The following is a 21,146-nucleotide window of genomic DNA, read 5'->3' on the forward strand; positions in this document are numbered from 1 at the left end:
ATGGCTAGTTCAAGGGTCACCTTCAACCCTGCCTGATCCAAATATACAATCTAAACTAATGAAAAGGGCAAAAGGCAGTTGGTGGCCCATAGCTGAGGAAGGTGCGTGTGCAGCGATGCTCAGGGATGACAGGTGGTGGGGAGCACCTTCCCATCAGCAGAGGCACCATCTTTCTTGATAATTTGAGTGGTGGTTACAGTGACTTCGTGTTGTGCTTTCAACAAAGCAAGATGCTTTTTCACTTCTGAAGCCATCTCTAAAGGTATTAAAAGAGGCTGCCCTTCAGAATTATTAATGTAGTAAATCTCTAACTTTAAATTTGTGGGAGGTAGAGGTTAGTACTGCGTAGCTCAATCACCAGGTACTTAGCACCCAGTGCATGGCTGGAATCCAATTTTTTTTTTTTTTTTTGCGGTACGCGGGCCTCTCACTGCTGTGGCCTCTCCCGTTGCAGAGCACAGGCTCCAGACGCGCAGGCTGAGCGGCCATGGCTCACGGGCCCAGCCGCTCCGCGGCATGTGGGATCTTCCCAGACCGGGGCACGAACCCGTGTCCCCGCATCGGCAGGCGGACTCTCAACCACTGCACCACCAGGGAAGCCCTGGAATCCAATTTTAAGTTCTTTGAGGGACAGGAAAAAAAACAGTAAGTCATACTTCCTGAACCCAACAAACTTACTTTACAGTTTATAGAGACAAGACAATACACAAAAAACAAATGATGAACAATATTAGGCAGTGCATGTGTAAGAGCTAAATTGGAAGAATTCCAAAGCGAGATCAAGGGTGGTCAGGAAAGGCTCCAGAGAAAAGGACAGACTTGAGCTGAGCCTGGACGCTGGTATTCAGATGGCCCTAGAGAGAGACAGTGGGCTTTCCTGCTGCAGGCCTTGACCTGAGTGAGCAGGAACTTGGCATTGGAGGCGGATGTGGTGTGTTCATGACCCTGAAGTCACTGGCCCCACCAGGGCAAAGAAGCATCTTCAGATTCATCCTGTGGGTTATGATTCTACTCCTGTGACCTTGGCCTCCACCCTCTTCCTCTCCCAACTCTTCCAGCGTCTGCCAGACAGCAGGCTCTTTGAGGCTCAGCGCACCCCTTCAGGGTGCCAGCGTACAGGGCATGTTGAGGGATGCCATGTGGGGTCCCAGGTGTTCACGGTTGAATCTGCTTTCCACGTCCAGTTAGGATCCAGGTCTCAGAGCTGAATCCAGCCTCATGAGGTCAGCTTCCTGGCGGACTCCATCACTCTGCCTTGACTCTTGGCTTCCTTTTCCCTCTTCACAAAGCACCTGATTTTGTGGATCCACAGGTCCCCAAAGGAACTGACCAGAACTGGGCTCAGAAGCTCTACGACCGGCACTCCGGCAGCCAGCACTTCCAGAAACCCCGCATGTCCAACACGGCCTTCATTGTCGTCCACTTTGCAGATAAGGTGGGTCTCCTCTTGGTGGGCCCGGTGCTCCGTGAGCCCTGTCCAAGGTGGACTCGGGGTTCCTGGGCTAAGAGGGAGCTGACCTTTGAATTCAGAGGGCCTGGAGTCTCTTGGGTGGGGCCTTGTCTACTCTCCTGGAGCCTGAGAGAGAAGCAGAAAGAGTGATTCTTCTTCAGGTGGCTCCTTTCCTGGCAGCTGGCGTAAACTTAGAATTTCTCTACGTGGGTTGTGTTCTGTGTGCGCTAGCCCAGTGCTTCTCAAGTTTTCATGTGTGTGCAGGTCACCTGGGGTATTGCTCAAAGGCAAGTTCTAATTCAGTTGATCTGGGGTGAGGCTGACCAGCTGCGTTTAGAGCACCCAAAGGAAGCCTTCTATTAAAGGCCATCTTCCAGGAACTCCTTTTTAAAAACAATTTGGTTTTCCGCAAAATGAACATTCAACTCCCTCTTTGTAAACCCTGATCACATCTTGGGTTTGCAGTTTGGATGAGAACATCTGTGGGTTTCCCATGTACGCACAGCTCTTTTCAGAAAACGCTGTGTATGAGCTGAAACTACTGGAGAAGCTGCTGAGGGTCCCAGGTCAGGCTGGAGCACTAACTACCGTTTCTGTTTCCTGCCGTGGCTCCAGGTGGAGTACCTTTCAGATAGTTTTCTGGAGAAAAACAGAGACACGGTGTACGAAGAGCAGATCAACATTCTGAAGGCCAGCAAGGTAAAGAGCGTCGGAAGCAGGGAGACAGAGGCGGAGTGTCCACGGCCAGAGCCAGACAGGGTGTGGTTGGTGCCGTCCCCACTCTGGAGGGGCCGAGGCAGAGGTGTGGGGCAGGGGGAGGTGAGGGGTCTGTAGGTTATTTCAGTCTGAGAATTTGAGAACGGCCTGATGGAGGGAAGAAAGCAAGGGATGGCAGAGGTGACTGGGAAAGATGCCAGCTAATGGAAGGACAGGGGAGCGGGGGGAACAGGAGAAGTGACAATCGGAGAGACGATGGTAGGTATAACTGTGAAAACATTGCTGGCATTCATCGGGTCATTTGTCCTCCGCCTCCTACGTGCAGATGTAAAAGTACTGAAACCCCTTCAAATCCTAGTATCAGTGTGTTTAATTTCTGCTTAGCAGTCAGTGGAACTTCCCTATGGCCAGAAACTTAAATGGAATAATAGGATTCAAGGGACACTTAAATCTACAATTTTGGAATGTTACTTTCTGTTATCTCCAGAATTCCAGTTATTTCCTTCTCAGGAGCATGACAAAAAGATAGCCAATATTGTGTCCATTCTACAGGTAGAGGGAACAAGGCACTGATTCACCTAAACAAATATTTGTTAAGCACATACCTTGTGAGGCACTGCCCCTAAATGCACCGTGTACAAAGGTGAATAAGATAGATTCTACTCTCTAGGTGTTTACATTCTGGTGGGCTGTGAGTGGGCAGAAAAACAAGCATACAGTACCTGAAAAGAGAGGAGGTTTGGCTGGGGTGGGGGCGCAGGGAGCGTGAGCCCCGCTGTTCCAGAAAGCCACCCCGCCGATGCAGGTGCCGTTGCTGGCTTCAGCCTTTCAGAGGGAACCCAGAAAAGGACTCTCTAGGATTTAGGAGGCTTTCTACCAGACCACATGGTACTGAACTCACTGCAGAGGCCTGATAACACTAGAAATGGCAGATTAATTTCTCTTTGTGGTAAGCTTTAGATGAATGCAGTTAGGGTGAGATGATGGAATGGAGAAAATACACCCCGCAAAATGGACCCAGGCACCTAAAGGCAAGTAAATCACGTGGCCCCGAGGCCAGGGTTGTAGGGAGGATTTGAGTCAGTACCAGCGATGTGGGCGGCCCGGGGCAGACCCCGGCCCCATGCCGTCTCCCGATATCTGGAGCATCAGGGAATTAGTCGTCACTAAGACAAATTTGCTTTGGGTAAATGTGCATGTCAGTGCAAGATTAACCCCTCGGCTTGCCAGGTGTCCAGCCCTCTAGTCCATGGTGGTTGACGTGACTTTTTCCATTCTTTGCAAGGGAGGTGGGGAACGGGAGAAAAGCCACAGGGAGGGAGTAGAAGTGGATGGTTTGAGCCCTGAGGAGCACGTGTCCTCACTGTGTGCGTCTTAGAAGTTAGACGGCTGTGACCTCCTGTTACTGTGACACTGGCCTTAGAGGGCTGAGAAACTTTTGTTACAAGTTTCTCCTTTCAGGTGGGAGCACAAGTGAGGGGCATGCAGCATCTGGTTCTGCCATTAATTTTTGTCTTAATTTGAGTGTCTCTTAGGGATCCCAGAATCTAGAAGGGAATCTCTCACACTCTGTCTCCAGCAGATCATCTGTTATTAGTCAGTGAGATTTTTTTTCTTATTTTTATTTAACAAACTTTATTGAATATTTGTGTGGTATGTAGTAGTAACAAATGTATGTAGTTAACCTCACAGAACTTACAGTCTAGTGAAAAGATATAGAGTTTAATCAAAAATTTTGGTAATGCTGTGAAGGTCAAGAAGAAGGTTCTATGGAAGAGAGTAATAGGAATGTGCTGGGAGTCCCCAAGGTCACCCCCAAATTGAACCATTTGCTAGGAAGACTCACAGAACTCAGCATATTGTAGTCCTCATGGCTATGATTTATTACCGCGAAAGGATACAAAGCGAATCAGCAAAGGGAGAAGGTGCATGGGGTGAAGTCCAGGGGAAACCAGGTGCAAGCTTCCAGAGTCCTTTTCCGCTGGAGTCGCACTGAATATACTTAATTCCCACAGCACTGAGTTGTGATGATGCCTGTGACCTGTCTACCAGAGCAGCTCACCTGAGCCTGGGCATTTAGTGTCCCCTACTGAGAGTCAGTGACGTGGGCACCCTTTGCCTAGCACATACAGAAAGTCCAGACTCCCAGAAGGAAAGCAGTTCATTCAGCATAAACCATATTGTTTGCATAAACAGTTTAGGCTCAGTAAACCATTCTTATCAGGGACTGCTGAAAACCCTCTCAAAATCCACATTTCCAGACACCAGCCAAGGGTCAACCTTGTAAGCAGGCCTTTCTAGGATGGCAGTCTCAGGCCTGCCATGTTAGCTCTTTTCTAAATAGGGGTATCATTGTAGATTGAGTTTTCATTAGAAATGAAATGTAGGCTTATAAAAATTCACATAGTATAGAAATATGTAAAATGAAAGTATTCTCTCCCATTCCTGACCTCCCTTTTGATGAATACCCATTCTGATGATACAAACATACTGGTACATCTTTTTAAGATTGAAATGGGGACTTCCCTGGTGGCGCAGTGGATAAGGGTCCGCCCGCCAATGCAGGGCACACGGGTTTGATCCCTGGTCCGGGAAGATCCCACGTGACGCGGAGCAACTAAGCCCATGTGCCACAACTACTGAGGCTGCGCTCTAGAGCCCGCGAGCCACAACTACTGAAGCCCATGCGCCTAGAGCCCGTGCTCCGCAACAAAAAGAAGCCACTGCAATGAGAAGCCCGCGCACTGCAACGAAGTGTAGCCCCCGCTCACCACAACTAGAGAAAGCCCGCACGCAGCACCTAAGACCCAACACAGCCAAAAAAAAAAAAAAAAAAAAAAAGATTGAAATGAATTGCATTATATATTGTCCTCTCTAATTTTTCACTTACCATTGTATCTTGGCCATCTTTCCACATGAGTACATATCCACTTCTTTTCTTTTTTTAAACAGCTATTGGTATTTTGCTAATTCAACTAATACTGCATGGAATGCCCTTTACATATATCTTTGCTTACTTGTATAGTTATGTCTGTAAAAGTTTAGAAATGGAATTGACAGTTCAAAGAATATGCACTTCAAAAGTCTAGAGGTATTGCTAAGTTGGAGTGTAAAATAGGTCTGTGATCTACTCTTAAATGGTACCAACTCCTTTCTGTTCCCTGTCCACCTGCCACAACTCTAGCCTCCCCCTTCACCAACTAACATTTCTAAAGAACCAATGACCTTGTTGTCAGACCCTTGCACCCCCATCCCAGCAAACCCTCAGAGGTGCTGTGATGGTGACCAGCAGTACTCAGAGATGAACCGAGAGAGGCTTCTAGGCCCACCAGACCCCAACAGGAGGAGGGAGCGCTGAGAACTCTCCACCCTGGACCCATTTCAGACATCCCAGAGGAGGGAAAGCAGAGATCGACACTAGGTCACTATAAACCTACAGATGGGATTTCCACAGACTGCAGCTACGAATCAGAGTGATCAGAAATGTGCTTTAAATCATTTGGACAGATGGACACCTCTGGCGACATCTGTCATTGTGGCATTTTTAAAACTCATAGTTTAAAATGAGCCTCTATTGTTTTCTTTAATTTTTTTCACAGTAGTCCCACAAGGTTTATGTTTCTAAGGCGCACTTAAAAGCAGAGAGAAAAATAAAGACCTGGAAAGATGCAAGCCTATGGTATCCAGTTAATGCCCAATTTTTTTATTGGTTTTCTTCTCACTAAGCACAGCTAGATCTTAGATCCTGTAGGTAAACCCATAGTTTTACTTAAAGTATTTTTATCTGGGGGGAGACCTATTAGCTTTTTTCTTTTGTGTGGCATTCCTGATAAGAAATTAACAAATTACTGTGAAAAATTAAGCAGTATGGGATGGAAGACTACCATATACCCTATCAGCCAAAAGGATGTTTGAAGAGCTCCCACTAAGAGCAGCGAGATAAAACGGTGTTAGTGAGAATGTAATTAGTAAAGCCAGTTACATTGCCTAAGAGGCTATAATATAGCTAATTGCTTTCTCAGCTGTCAGAGAGCTATAAATAGAGACTTAAGAGATGCCTCTTTAAAACATGATTTCAGGTTAACAGACTGATTTGTTTTAGATGCTAAAGGTGGAGGGTTTTCCTTCTTAGTGTTTATTGTAAAAAGCAATATTTTATCAATCTGAAAAAATAATCTCGAAAGGAGAATTTTTTTCTTCTGGAGATTTCCTCTTCTGGGGCAGTGCTGAGTGTAAGTCAGAGAGATAGGCAGTGGGTCCAGAGTTTATGCCAGCAGGTGCTGGGCAGTGAGGGCCACGCTGGGCCGTGTTCCTAGGCAGGCAGCCCTGATGCCATCTCTCCACGCCATCCTAGCGGAAGGGATCTCGAGATCAATGTGGTCCAGAGGCCAAGTAGACCATATTAGCCCAAAGCTGCCTACCCTGGGCCATGACAATCCCGGAGGTCCAGGAGTCAGGATGGAGTAGCTCCAACAAGGCCCAAACTCCATCTCCCCCCATCTCTGTTCTCCCTCAACTTCAGCTCATCAAGGGTGACAATGCATGCGTTCCATTGCTTTCCGTGCTGCTAGCTTCCTTACAGGTTATACACACATTTCATTTGGAGCAAACGCATTTGCTTTAAATTTTAATTTATTTTTTATATAATAACCTTTGAGTCAACATACTATATAACATTTGCTTTTAAGTGTTTTTGGAATGCTTCCTGTTTAAAATCAGTTTGTACTGGTAGTTAAAACGCCTCTACCAACATTTAGAATAAATAGGTAACTATGTAAGAGAGAACTTTAGTCAGTAAAGCAATATAATCATTCTCTGCAGTCCAGGAAGGTCCCCCTTTCCTTCTTTAAACAAATGAAGTACTGAGACTTTTCCTCCAAATCCTCTTCAAAACCCCTTTAAACAGAATATTTCTTACCTAAAAGTTTGATATTTTTTCCCCCCAGAGGGTAGCATTTACCATGTAAAAGAATTGATTGAAAAGAGAATGTGTTTGTTACTTTGTTTACAGCCGTAGCTTTTAAAGATAAGATTCTAGACAAGAGATTCCAATCAAATGGTTATTATAGTGTGTCTTATTTTAGTTTCACATGTCTGTTTTAAAGAAAAGATATTTTATGTTCATATAAATGGAAGTGAATAGGTGTGATTTCCAAGGTAACAGCTATGTATATACCTGTAACTGACATTTTTCTTAAACTGTCAAGTGGTCTTTAGAAAGTGTTTTTATACTTCTTTTAATCCCTTTTCAAATAGGTCTGCCTCAGGCTTTTAAAATCTATATATAGACTTGAATAGCAGAGAACACGAAAGCCAGTACCTGTGGACACTTTGAAATAAGTGACAAGTAGTATCAGGGAAGTACTTGGTTTGTTTGAAAGTTTTATCTAAGTGTTTTCAAGACTGAAGGGAGTAAATTTTTAGAAAGGCCCAGGTGGATCGTGTTTCTGAGGGCTGCCCTAAGATGAATTGTAGTACTTCTATTACTGGTTGGTCATCTGGTAAATAGACTTTCCAGTCACTCTAATAGCAGAACTGGAGTTAGTCAATTAAAAAAAATTTTTTTTTTCCTCTCACTCAGAAATGTGTTCCTTTGCATGAATCCTTTTTCAAACAGGAACTTGGTAACTACTTTTCATTGGGACTTGGGGTTAATTTACAGCTGGGACACTCCTGGGGCAAGGAGGTCCGTGTCTGGCCCAGCCCCCTTGTCCTGGTCTTCTACTGCTGCCTGCAGCCTGAGGTTGGACATGGTGCCCGTCCGTCTTTCAGTCCTGTGGTCAAATTAGATGTCTCTGTACGTTTACTGAGTTTATCATACAAATTCTGTATGGAATGTAAAGCCTGCCCCTCCTCCCTAAAGTCCCAACAAACTCATCTTCTTCTCCATCCCAGGGACCCTACCACTTCCAAATGCGGTCTCAATAGCAGGGACCTACAATTAAAACATAACTTTTTTTTTTTTTTTTGGTACGCGGGCCTCTCACTGTTGTGGCCTCTCCCGTTGCAGAGCACAGGCTCCGGACGCGCAGGGTGAGCGGCCATGGCTCACGGGCCCAGCCGCTCCGCGGCATGTGGGATCTTCCCGGACCGGGGCACGAACCCGTGTCCCCTGCATCAGCAGGTGGACTCTCAACCACTGCGCCACCAGGGAAGCCCTAAAACATAACTTTTAAAATAAAGTTCAGATTCTCCAGACTAAACCTTGGTTGTTCCCAAATTATAGCACAGTGCCAGTGTAGATTAAAATCTGCCTTGAACAAAAGTTTTCCTTTTTTGTTCTTAAGTTGTAAATCCTTTAATATGTCAAATTAAAAAAAAAAAGGCACAGCTTTTCTGATTGAAGCAAGAGAAAGGGGCTTACGTTTTAAAATACTCTTATAATTGAATCCGATTTCAAAGTTCCCCCTGTGGTTCCGATACATGCTCGTGACCTTAGAAGTTAACAGATTTTTCACAGAAAAAGCCACTACTAACGATTTCAGTACATTAGACCCTTAAACAGTGTAGTCGTGCAGTTGGTAACTTCTACCCAAGACTCAAACATCTTGGAAATCTGTTTCTGAAAGTATATGAATTAGAATAATTTAATCAGTTTATATATTGTTTAGACTTGGCAGACTGAATCACTGATGTCTTTAGAATGTGAACCTGGCTTCAGCCTCCCATTAATTATTTCCCTATGGAAATTTCTAGGCGCCACTCTGCCTGGGCACCTGACCTTTTCTCACGTGTGCCTTGGCTCTCTGGCACCAGTTTACAGAGTCCCCATGCCTGGGCTGTCCTCTCCCCCCACCCCTCCAGCCCCTACCCCTGTTCTCAGTTAATATGTGTGATGGTGGCTCTCTGCCATGGTCAGTGAGGACCAGCAGGTCTGTAAACAGGGGGTTACTGGGTATGGTTTGGATTTAGAGAAAACTGGCTGTGGGGTAGAATGTGTTTGTATGAACGTATGCCTGGAGGTAGGGCACTCGAGTTTTGTAGGTGACTGTTAGTGACCCAGGAGAGAGCTCAGGTAGACCTGAACCAGGGCAACGATGTTCTGGTTGATCGAGAAAGGACTGCTGAGACTTAACCATGGACAGAACTTGGTGATTGATGGGGATGAGAAGTAGGGTGATGGCAGGATCTCTAACCTAAATCTGGGAAGACAGCAGTGGCGGTGGTTTGGGCCATGTTGAATTTGGAGTTTCCAGTGGAACACCCAGAGGGAGGAGAAGCAGGATATTCAGCAGATGGTTGGAACTATGGACCGTGGTAGTGGAAGAAAATCAAGATGGAGAGACGGGCTTGAAGGTGATAGTTGAAGCCATAGGCATGAAGGATACAGTCCAGGGAATGAGTGTTAGAAAAATTAAGTGGTGAGGATGCAGTTTTGGGGATCAGCAACTCAAAGGAGAGAAGTGCAGAAGATGGACCAGCGAAAGGTGTTGGGAAAGAACACATTGGGAAAAGTAGGCAGAAAGTCGGAGGAATGTGGACCTGCTGAATCTCAGGGAAGAGGTCTTCAGAGAGGAGGCCCAGGTCAGTGCTTCCAGCCCTGGCTCATCCATTAACCAACAGCCCTGGTCGAGCTGATGCCGCCCGCCGTGGTTGCTGTGGGGCGACTGGGGGTTGAAGCAGGGTCTGGTAGGTCCCTCCTCCCAGAGCTGCTCTTTCCTCACCTGCCACAGGAAGTTGAGGGTTGATCTTTATGGTTCTTCCAGATTTAAATTCTATGATTCTGTTTCCTCTTCAGCTCAAAAATATAACTTTCTCAGGCATCTGTACTTTCACAATGTAGACAGATTTTATATATATATATATATATATATATATATATATCCCCAATAAAAATAATAAAACTAGATCATGTATGAGTGCTTATTCTATGCCGGGCACTCTTCTCTGTACTCACGTGGATTTTCTCCTTTAGTCTTCTCTTCAGCTCTCATCCTCCATCAATGGGGAAGGCTAGGAGGCTGTAGGTTCAGCAAACCTAGGGCTCAGGGCCCAGCACAGACTCAGGTGGTACCCAGGTGGCACAGGCTGAGCCTGGGAGAGGCAGAAATGAGTGGATGAAGTGATCTGGGAAAGGGTCGTGGAGGAGGCAGGGCCAGACCCTGAGAGATGGGGCTCTCGGGACGAGAGAAGGTAGGAGAAGGGGGTGGGTGTTTCAGATAAGAATAATGGTGAGCAAAGGTGGGAATAACAAGCGTGTTGGTTTATGTGACAGTAAACTGATCAGCTTCATCTAGAGACTGTCATACAGAGTGAAGTAAATCAGAAAGAGGAAAACAAATGGCATATAATATCGCTTATATGTGGAATCTAGAAAAATGGTAGAGATGAACTTATTTGCAAAGCCGAAATAGAGACACAGCTATAGAGAACAAACTTACGGTTACCAAGGGGGGAAGCAGGGGTGGGATGAACTGGGAGATTGGGATTGATGCATGTACACTACTATGTATAAAATAGGTAACTAATGAGAACCTACTGTGTAGCACAGGGAGCTCTACTCACTGCTCTGCGGTGACCTAAGTGGGAAGGAAATCTAAAAAGAGTGGATACATGTATGCGTATAACTGATTCGCTTTGCTGCACAGCAGGAACTAACACAGCATTGTAAAGCAACTATACGCCAATAAAAATTAATTTAAAGAAAAAAGGTATTATCTGAGAGGGGGTGAGTGGGATCCGATTGCAGAGCCCCCGGAAGACAGACTCAGGGCATTCAGAACTGGCGGGAGGAGATGGGAGACAGCATCGTTACGGGGGCTGTGGGAAGAAAGGTGCAGGGGATGTGACGGACCGGAGCCTGGACACGGAGGCACAAGCATTTGAGCCTCTCTTCTGTTGGGATTGGGAGTGGCTCAGGGCTGGAGAGTGGGGCCTGGGGCTCCTTTTGTTCCCTCCCCACATGCAGGCATGTGGTAGTGGCCTTACAACACTTGATTCTATCCCCAGCATCCACTTCCCCAAGGGATGCTGGCAGGACTAGTTTTGTAGGGGACGGGGGAGAGCTGGGACTCTCTGTCCCACCTGCCCCTCACGCATGGTCTGATCTTCACCCTGGTACACACAGTGCATTAACAGAGAGGTATTCTTACTTAGTCTCATAACAACTCCACATAATGGCTACATTCTTATCCCTATTTTACTGATGAAGAAAATAAGGCTTAAGGAAGTTAAATAACTTTACAAGACCCAGTAATAATAAGTATGGAAAAATTTAAACAGTTTTCTTAGAACATAGCTACCTTCTACCACACCAGAAGGGAAAGAAGTTTTGCCCATCTTTGTACGTAAAGGTTAAGTGAGATTGTCTGGGAAAATTACTTTTTTCCTTTCTTTAAATTGAGATATAATTCTTGTACCCAACGTTCACCCTTTTAAATTGTGTACTTCAGTGGTTTTAGTGTATTCACCAAGTTGTGCAACTACCGCCGCGCTAAATTCCAGAATACTTTCATCACTCCAAAAAGAAGCTGTCCCCGTCAGCAGGCATTTCACTTTGCCCGTCCCCCCGCCCCTGGCAGACCGTGTACGACCTGCTGTCCCCTGGACATTTCCTGTAAGTGGAATCACACACTGTGTGGTCCTCTCGGTCCGGCTTCTTTCACTTGGCGTGTTTCCAGGGTTCACGCAGGTTGTGGCATGAATGAGGACGTCATTCCTTTATGTTTTTTGTTGAGTAATATTGCATCGCGTGTATTCACCATATTCTGCTCATCTGTCCATCAGTTGATGGGCATTTGGGTTGTCCCTGCTTTGTGGGCATTAGGAACAATGCTGTACATGTGTAACGCTATTAGGAATAATGTGGACGTGTGTTTCCAGTTCTCTCAGGCGTGTATTGGAAAGCTACTTGGAAAGAGTGTAAGCAGCATAAAGTCCAAGAACTCGTTCTCTGTGTTTGTTTCTAGCTCCCCCTGGTGGCTGACTTGTTCCACGACGGCAAAGACTCTGCTCCTGCTGCCGCCACATCTTCAAAGATCAGCGTTCGCTCTGCCAGACCCCCTCTGAAAGCCTCCAACAAGGAGCACAAGAAAACCGTGGGCCACCAGGTCAGCCCCAGGCCTCATGGCGGGAGCTGTGGGCCCTGGCACGTGTAGCGGGGCTGCCTCTCTGGAGACGAAGGATGTAGGTGCAGAGTCAGAGGGAGGCCAGAGTGGCCTCGGCATCCGCATCCCCAGCGCCCAGCCCGGTCTTTCTGTGCCCTTTGAAGAAGGAAACTGCGAAACCTTCTCTTGAGGGAACTGGCAGGAGAGAGAACGAGGATGACTCCAGCCCCACACGATGCGTCTAATCCTTGTGGGGATTGTAGATGTTGCCGGACCACAGACACCTGTGGGCGAGGCCAGAAGTCTAGAAGTGCAGTTGTTGAGGGAGGGGTCAATAGCCTGGGGACCCAGAAACTGAGAAACAGCTCCTGCCGTGGGTTTGCTGTGGGATGTTATGTGCAGTGTGTCTCCCAAGAGAAGAGAGTGCCTGCTGAGCCCCTGGCAGCCACTGACCTTAATACTTCGATGGATTCCCGGCTCTGAGCATTTCCTATAAGGCAGTAATTCCCGGGATGCCCGGGCACCACGTGTCAGGGCTCCAGGGCCTCACGTTTAGGACTCATGGGCCTCCATTCACAGCGATGGTCCCTCTCACACTCTTAGCACTTGCTCACCTTATCTCATCTGATCAGGGCACTGAATGAGACGCATCCGGGCGGTCTCTCCCCACGTGCTTTGAGGATCCCCGGTGCCGGGGATGTGGGAGGGCCTTGGTTTTGGTCATGCAGCCAGGCAGCTGTCAGAGCTGGAGTCTGACACCAGGTCCCTGGGTGTCCCCCTGTCCTGGGTTAAACAGGAATGATCTAAACAATAAGAGTATTGACAGATACTACCACCAGTCTGTGTGTGCTCCTTTTTGTTCCTTATTCAGCCACAAAGCTGAAGACAAATAAATCACCAGTCACTGATCTTTGTCTCCCCAGTTCCGCACCTCCCTGCACCTGCTCATGGAGACCCTGAACACCACAACGCCGCACTACGTCCGCTGCATCAAGCCCAACGACGAGAAGCTCCCCTTCCGGTGAGTGCTGGCCTCTTCACGTGGCCTTACAAGTTCAGGGGCAGGCACAGCCTCTCAGAGGTCTGCAGTCTTCAGCAGGATGAGTAGCTGGTCCTGCACTCCCCAATGGTTTATATGCCGAATACAGGTTACACCTGTCTGCTGTCCGGAGGATTCAGGGGGATGAGAAGATCCAGTTGCCCGATCCCCTGTTGCTTACAGTGGTGTCAAATGTGCCCACGAATCCGAGAACCACTTAGAAGTGTGCCATTAAATGCAGACATAGTGCGTCTCACAGTGACTGCTCAGTTCAGAGACCGGAGCATGTCCGGAGTGGTCAGGGAAGGCTTCTTGATGGAGGAAGCATAACCTCAAGCAGTGTGTCGATGCAGATGGTCCCATTTCTCACATCCCCTCTCCTGCTGGGCTTCCGGAGTTACCCACATTTGCTCACCTTCCCCTCACTCTAACCCAAATGCTGCCACTACTCCTACCTTAAAATTTTTCTTCCATTTCTGACACCACTCCCATGGTTGACTTCACCCAAATCTGGGGAGCAGTGACTCTTCAGTACCTTTGTCATTTCTGGGTTGTGCCAGGTTCCAGCCAGCCTTTCTGCAGGCCTGCTGCAGCTTCCTTGGCCCCCTCACATTCAGCGTGTCTGACACCAAACTCATCCTTTCCCCCTTGAATGTTTCCTGTTTACTTGGTCTCTGTTGTAGTAAATGGCATAATGATTTCCTGACATCTCATCCACCCGCCAAAGTTCGTTCTTCCAAACCAGAAACCTGAGGTCTCTCTGGACCGGTGCTGTCCAGTAGAACTTTCTGTGATGATGGAACTCTTCTGTAATCTGCCTTGACCAACATGGTAGCCGCTAGTCACATGTGACCATTGAGTTCTTGCAGTGTGGCTGGTGTGACTGAGAAAGTGAATTCTTAATTTCATTTTAATTACTTACAAGTGGCTAGTGGCTACCATACTGGACAGCGTGACCCTTGATTCTTCCCTCTCCCTTACTCCCCAGGGTCCAGTCATTGTCAAAGTCCCACGGAGTCACTTGAAAATTTCTCACACTGGTCTCCCTCGTCTCTCCCTTCCACTTCGGCCTTGTTTCAGACTCTCTTCATCTCTTGCCTGGAATACTGCCCTGCGCCTTTAGAATGGTCTCTCACTCACCTCTGCAGCCTCTTCTTCTGTTACCCCGAGCCTCCACATGTGCTATTCCCTCTGGCCGGAGAAGGGATGTTTTTACATTTTTCAAGCACTTTCCTCCCATCTTTCTGATTTCCTTTTTGGTCCTGGCGTAATTTCTTTCTGTGAAATAATTTATTTTGGCACCTCTGACTCTCAGAATGAATATCTGAACTGCCTTCTGCAATTTGTATCAGTTAATAAAGCTTGAATTCCACTCACAGGAACCTTGTGCTGAGAAAGGTTAGGAAGACAGCGTCAAATCAGCCTTCTTTGAAGCGTGCTGACGGTTCATTCTTCTCCCTTCCTCCAAGTTTCCGAGACACGCTTAGGAATTCCCCCCGCCGTGTGGCATCTGTTTACCAGCTGCCTCCAGAAGAAAAGAGCCTGTTAGAAACACAGCATGTGCGGAAGACTTAGATTATGTGTGAAGGGCAGGAGCGGAGTGCTGGGCCCGGGAGAGGAGAGTCCAGGGCTGGCACCAGCTCTGCCCCCCAGCCAGCGCGACCTTGGGCAGTTCATTCGTCAGACCAGACGCCCGCCATGTGCCGAGTTCTCATGCTGGGTCTCCCCTCCCAAGTGAGAGAAGACACTAGGGACTTTCAAAGGGACTTTCTAGTCCTAATATCCCATTTTTCTAAGGCCCTCCTTTTCCTTCGGGACCAAAATCTTCCTCCCAATAAAGAAAATGGGGGAAATACAGAACCAAGTCAGAAAGCCTGGATTCTCTGCTACCAGTTATTTGGCGAATCCCGAACTAGTCCTTTACCCTCTTAGTCTCATTTCCTCATCTGTTCATTGTGGTTAAAGAAATAATTATCCTGATGGAAGAATTCAAGGAGGTAATGGGGATTATTTGTGACACGCATAAAAATGTATGCCATTAAAATATATGACGTTGGGCTTCCCTGGTGGCGCAGTGGTTGAGGGTCCGCCTGCCGATGCAGGGGACACGGGTTCGTGCCCGGGTCCGGGAAGATCCCACATGCCGCAGAGTGGCTGGGCCCGTGAGCCATGGCCGCTGAGCCTGCGCGTCCGGAGCCTGTGCTCCGCAACGGGAAAGGCCACAACAGTGAGAGGCCCACGTACCGCCAAAAAAAAAAAAATATATATATATATATATATATATATATATATATATATGTGATGTTGATATTCTGGAAGGAAAGTGCTATATCCCTCCTCCCATCCCCTAAAACTAGGCTTTCTCAACCTCAGCACTCTTGGCATTTTGGCCCAGGGAATTCTTTGCTGTGGGGTGTCCTGTGCGCTGGAAGAAGCTTAGCAGCACCCCTGGCCTCTGCCCACTAGATGGGAACATCCCTACTATTGTGACAACTAAAAACGTTTTAAAGCATCTCCACATGTTCCTTGGAGGGCAGAATTCCCCCAGTGGAGCGCCGCTGTCCTGTACTGAATGCTTTGTTGCCTCTCTTTTATAAAAGTCTTTCTCTCTACCTCTTCCTGTATTCAGAAACCATCCGTCCTGAGCACTGGGCTAGGACAGGTGGAATGACAGTGAATAAGACGTAGCCTTCATCCTTAAGGAGTTGCTAGCCACAAATAACTGTTGACCACGTGGAAGGAGTGACTGTCAGTGGGTCTGTAGAAGCCACAGCAGCATAGAGGCGAGAGGGCATGAAGTGTCCAGGAAGGAGGTGGCCTAGGGTGTGTGTGATCATCTGGGGTGGCTCGTCGGAGGAACTGGCCAGGTTTCCTGAAGGCCAGTCCACTGATCTTAGAAGCGGGCGGTCCTGAGCACCTCGGAGTCCTGCGTGTTGCGTGCACAGCACTGCAGAGCCCCAGGCAGCCTGTGCGGAACTCAGCCAGGCGGCGCCACGGGAGGAGGTCTCACTCTGCGTCCAGCAAGCTTCCGGCTCTGCTGAACCTGCACAGTTTACTGAGAGAGGAGAGTATAACCCTGCATTTCAGCAGTTGGACCCTTACATATCTTTGGTAATTTTTCAGTCCAGACTTAGGTGTTGCTTGTCTGCACTGTGGCCCTCCCAAATTTAATAGGTGGAAGGGCTGGTCTTCACTCCCAGTTACTGGTAACTAATGCAGGGAGGCAGACTGAGAGAGTTTAGCAGTGAGTTTTCTTTACTCTCAGGGAGATAAGATTAAGGTACAGAAGGCTGGCAGGCTTTACGTGTCCCCTGGGGGGTGTGGACAGGGGAGGGGCATGGCAGTATCTTCTTGTTATACTGTCTTCTCGGGTTTTTTCTAACAGCTTCCTCTCTTTTACGTCACTCGATCATTACAACAAACCAGTAGATTAGAGTTGGGCAGATATTCTCAGCTCTCATTGAATGAGTGAGGAAGACGAGGTCCAGAGAGAGTGTTTTGCACAAGGTGACATTAGCTGCTGGTGGCAGAGCTAAGGCCAGTCCAAGTTCCCCTTCAGCCTTGCTCGTTTCCCCCACCACGGGGAAGAGGATGTGTGAAGAAGGACGGGATTTTGCTGAGGTCATCAAGAAGCAGGGAAGAATGTTAAAGCTGAGTTCAAAAATTATTTGCCGCATGCTTTCATGGGACCAACTCGGTGTGTGGGCCCCAAGAGAAGACGTTTCCCCCAAAGAGCTTCCACAGCACTGCGTGGGAGCGGGGGTCACGTTCCCAAGCCGCTCCCCAGCCATCAGACAGGACCTGGCCCAGAGCTGGCATGCCCAGTTTTCACAGACATGATACCGGGGTCCAGAGCAGGAGGAGATGGGGGTGCTGGGGAAGAGTAATAGTCCTTTGAAGGAGGGAAGGGCCTCTCAGTGACAGTTAGCTCATTTTTCCACCCAGGAAGCAGCAGGAGGTCCTGGAGGAAGTAGGGACCCCAGCTAGACCCACAGCTCACAAAGGACTAGAGGTCACAGATGCTCGCCAAGCATGCTGCCCGTCCCCACCATGTGCAGCAGGTTGAACTTGACCCCGTAGTTGTGCCAAGCAAAGGGAAGAAGCCGATGGCCAGTTGAGATCCCGGCTGCAGGGTGCCTCGAGGGAGAGGCTGCTGTGAGCAGAAAACCTTTCCCAAGGACAAGCACGTCCACGTTGCGTTCCTGACTCAGGGCCCAGCTGACCACTTGAGAGGCGAGAGGAGCAGAACCTGTAAACGGCAGAGCCTGCCTCCCAAAGGCCGCCTTGGATTTCTCGAGGTCACAGGCAGCCTTTATGTCCCTCGGACGTACAGCTTCTTATGAAACTGATCACCACCACCCGTATGAAGGTCCTCCTCGGATCCCAGAACTGAGCCGAATCCTGGGGCGGCCTCAGCAAAATTACAAAGTAGGTGGCATAGTAAGAGGTTCAGCCTACGGTCTAGTCTCGGCACGAGTGTTTCCTTTCGTCCTGTAAGACCCTTCCACTAAGGAGCTTCTTCTCTGCCTAAAAAAGATGAAATTAACTCCTCTGAAGTAACTGTTGGTGTTCAGGACTCTGCAGAGTTCAGCGCTTAGTTGTGCCTTACACACTCAAAGTGCCATGTGCACCCTGGGGCTGGAGTCATCAGGAAGACTGTATGGATAAGCTGGGTGTCCAAAGAGGGGAGGACTGGGGCAGGCAGGGGGAGGCGGGAGGAAGTCAGAGTGAGCCGAGGCCTGGAGGAGGACGAGGGCGTCTCCTGGGACGCCGAGCCCTGCGCATTGGAACCAAGAGAGTGCCCGGGGAAGGTCAGCTCGCGGTCTTCAGTCACTTGGAAAATGCCTGCTGTTTCCCCACCACCAAGTGCCCGCTGAGCCCAGGCCACTGCAGGGCACCATCTGCCTCAGTGGACTCCTGGGCCCCTGGCCTACGTGCAACTCAGCATAAGAGAGCAACGTGACCAGGGGCCGAGCAGGTCGTAGAGATGGGAGGACAGAGAGGGTGTGTCCCATGGAGAGATGTGAATCGAGGGCAGTCAACCCCAGGCCAGGTCCTTCCTGCAGAATTCCAGAATCCTGAGTGGGTCCAGCTGCTGGGAGAAGAGCATCTGGGGCTGTCCGGGAGCGTGGCAGAAAAATGTGGTGAGAGGTTGCCTGCTGAGCCCTCCCGGGTCCTAGGAGTAAGGAAGCTGCCATCTGCATTTACCCAACAGGGCAAGTAGGCTGCCCGACTGCCCGGCCAGGCGTGCGCTGAGGCCAGTACAATCCGCAGGATCCCGGACTGAGTCTGGGGGGGCCTCACCCCTGCCCTCCCTCTTCCCAGAGTGCAAGGAGCAAGAGGCCCTCGGCTTGTAGCCAGGCTTCAGAACAGCCAGAAAGAAATGGAAACACTTATTCCTCATCCCAAATATAAATGATTAATTCTAGTTCAGCTTAATTCTTTCTCCACGAAGACTCCCTGATTACCCCAGCCAACCTCAACATCTTTCCCTCCAGTTTCTTTCAGCATGTTTACCACCTTTATCACATACTGCCGTGTGGTTTACTTCTTCTGTACACTTCTCTCCTCTTCAAGTGTGGATGCTCTTAGAAAATCCAGACCACGTCTGACTTTTTATTCCAGTGTCCCGCTCAGTATATGTGTAGGACATACACGTATACCCAGACATACACATACACATATACCCAGAATAAAAACTGGGTGTTCAGTGCTAGATGTAGCATTTTAGGGTGGGTGAGTTGTTGAAGTCATGGCTCATATCTCTAAAGACAGGAAGATAAAGTTCTTCATCTATATGATTCTTAACTGGGCAGCTATCATGATAGTAGCTAACAACACGTGTGCCCTTATGTTCTGCCAGGCGCTGTTCTCACTGCTCTCATGGGCCATTACATTTCGTCTTCACACTAACCCTCTAAAAGGGATACTTCTATGATCCCCACTTGACAGATGAAGATACTGCCGTGCAAGTTTATGTTACTTGCCCCAAATCACACATGCAGCTATAAGTGATCACGTCATGATTGAAACCCAGGTCTGCGTGGCCTGAGACACTCCCCCTTTTAACTCTGGAGCCAAATAATGCTTGTGGTGCCGAGTGTATGTGATTTGGCCGTTGAATTAAGACAGATGCCCCTGTGTATGGAAATAATGAGGGAAGGCTCTGCAGAGGAAGCAGGAATGAGCCTTGGTGGGTGGACAGAATGTGGCGGGCAGAGAAGAGGAGTATCCCAGGTGCGAATAAGAATGCACAGAACTGAAGATGCTGAGATGGCTCGTGTGCTGCCAGTCACTGTTCCTTAGTCTGTGCTTGGCCTCTGACCTTGAGCTCCAGGGTGCCTGTGCAGGAGGGGGTGGGCTCTCCCCCTCCCCTGTTCCACTCCTTTGCCGTGTGGCACTCACTGCTTGTCTTGTGTTTTTCAGCTTTGACCCGAAGAGAGCAGTGCAGCAGCTCCGAGCGTGCGGGGTGTTGGAGACCATTCGGATCAGCGCGGCTGGCTACCCGTCCAGGTACCGCGGCCCCTGGAGCCTGGCTCCCCAGGGAACCCTCTTATGTGCTGTCCCCCAAGACAGAGCCTCCAGAAATGTTCCCCAACACTGAGGGCTCAAGCAGGGCGCTGACAGACAAAAGAATTTCAGTTTGGGCTGAGAAATATGGGTGTCAACGGTAACATCCTCCTGGACAGCTTTTCAGATTTCAACTTGGCATTGGTCTGGGTGTCAGGCTGGCTGGAGTTGCCAAGGGGATTTCTCCTGTGCCCAAGTCCTACCTTGTCCTCTTTATCTTTTGCTTGTTTGTTCTTTATTGTGGCAAAATACACTAACATTTACCATCTTGATCATTTTTAAGTGTACAGTTCAGTGGTACTAAGTCCATTCATACTTGTACAAGCATCAACACTGTTCATCCACAGAACTCTTCCATCTTGCAAAACTGAAACTGTACCCATTAAGCACTACTCACCATTGCCTCCGTTGGCAGCCAGATGCTACTTTCTGTCTCTGTGATTTTGATGACTCTACACTGATGATTCGTGTAAGTGGAATCATGCAGTACTTGTCTGTTAGTGCGTGGCCTATTTCACTTCTCATAATGTCTTTAAAATTCATCCGTGTTGTAGCATGTGTCAGAACTTCCTTTTCTAAGGCTGAATAATATTCCCTTATATGTAGAGACCACATTTTGTTTATCTATTCATCTGTCAATGGACCCCTTTGCCTTTTAATATAGAATCAGATATATGACGGAAAATGTCATTTCTTTGAGCTAAAAGACCGCTATCACGATCTGATTTGCATTGTGGATAGGCCGTTGGGCCACCCCAGTGTCTGTTAAGCTGTGCCAAGACCGTGGATCCCCTCTGCTGGACACTGGCCTGAAATAGGGGCGGGGTGCAGATAACGCCCAACTAGCCCCCGTGAAATCACGTAAGCCAAACATCTTCTGCCAGGAACTGGAGCTGAACAGGGCACTGTAGCAACCCAGAGCCTGTGGTATTTTCCACAGGGACCCACCTGTCTGAAGAAGGTCCTCTAAGTGTCAGAAGGAGGAAGGAGCCAGAAATGGGGAGGAGGAGAGGCAGCCCAGCCCCCCTCCTGCCATCTCCACCTGGCACTTTCCCACTGCAGCTGAGGAGACATCCATATGCAGTGGTCAGTTACCCAGAAACAACTTAACCATCAACGGCTCCCAGATGTTGCACCTGGGAACGAAGTTGCTGATGGAATTAGGAATTTGCATTTGACCTGGAAGGTGCAAAGAACTGTCACTAATCTGCAGCACCCATGCAGCTTCTCAAAACCCAGCAGGTTCAAGCATTGCTCAGAATGATCTGCTCCAGCCGGAGGTAGAAGGCTGCTATTACTGTCTTTCACCCACATCTCTCTTCTT

General features: G+C 48.4%; 1 protein-coding gene across 2 annotated transcripts in view; it reads left to right on the plus strand.

Annotated features, from left to right (window-relative positions):
- MYO5B (myosin VB) overlaps window positions 1–21,146 on the plus strand; it is a 386,602-nt gene that overhangs the window by 283,409 nt on the left and 82,047 nt on the right. For both annotated transcript variants that reach the window (XM_067699124.1, XM_067699125.1), the window contains exons 13-17: window positions 1,313–1,435; window positions 2,066–2,149; window positions 12,076–12,216; window positions 13,137–13,234; window positions 19,679–19,765. In XM_067699124.1, the coding sequence (XP_067555225.1) occupies window positions 1,313–1,435; window positions 2,066–2,149; window positions 12,076–12,216; window positions 13,137–13,234; window positions 19,679–19,765 (533 nt within the window). The remainder of the gene's footprint in view (window positions 1–1,312; window positions 1,436–2,065; window positions 2,150–12,075; window positions 12,217–13,136; window positions 13,235–19,678; window positions 19,766–21,146) is intronic.

The sequence above is a fragment of the Pseudorca crassidens genome, chromosome 12, assembly GCF_039906515.1.
Source record: "Pseudorca crassidens isolate mPseCra1 chromosome 12, mPseCra1.hap1, whole genome shotgun sequence".
NCBI classification, from domain to species: domain Eukaryota; kingdom Metazoa; phylum Chordata; class Mammalia; order Artiodactyla; family Delphinidae; genus Pseudorca; species Pseudorca crassidens.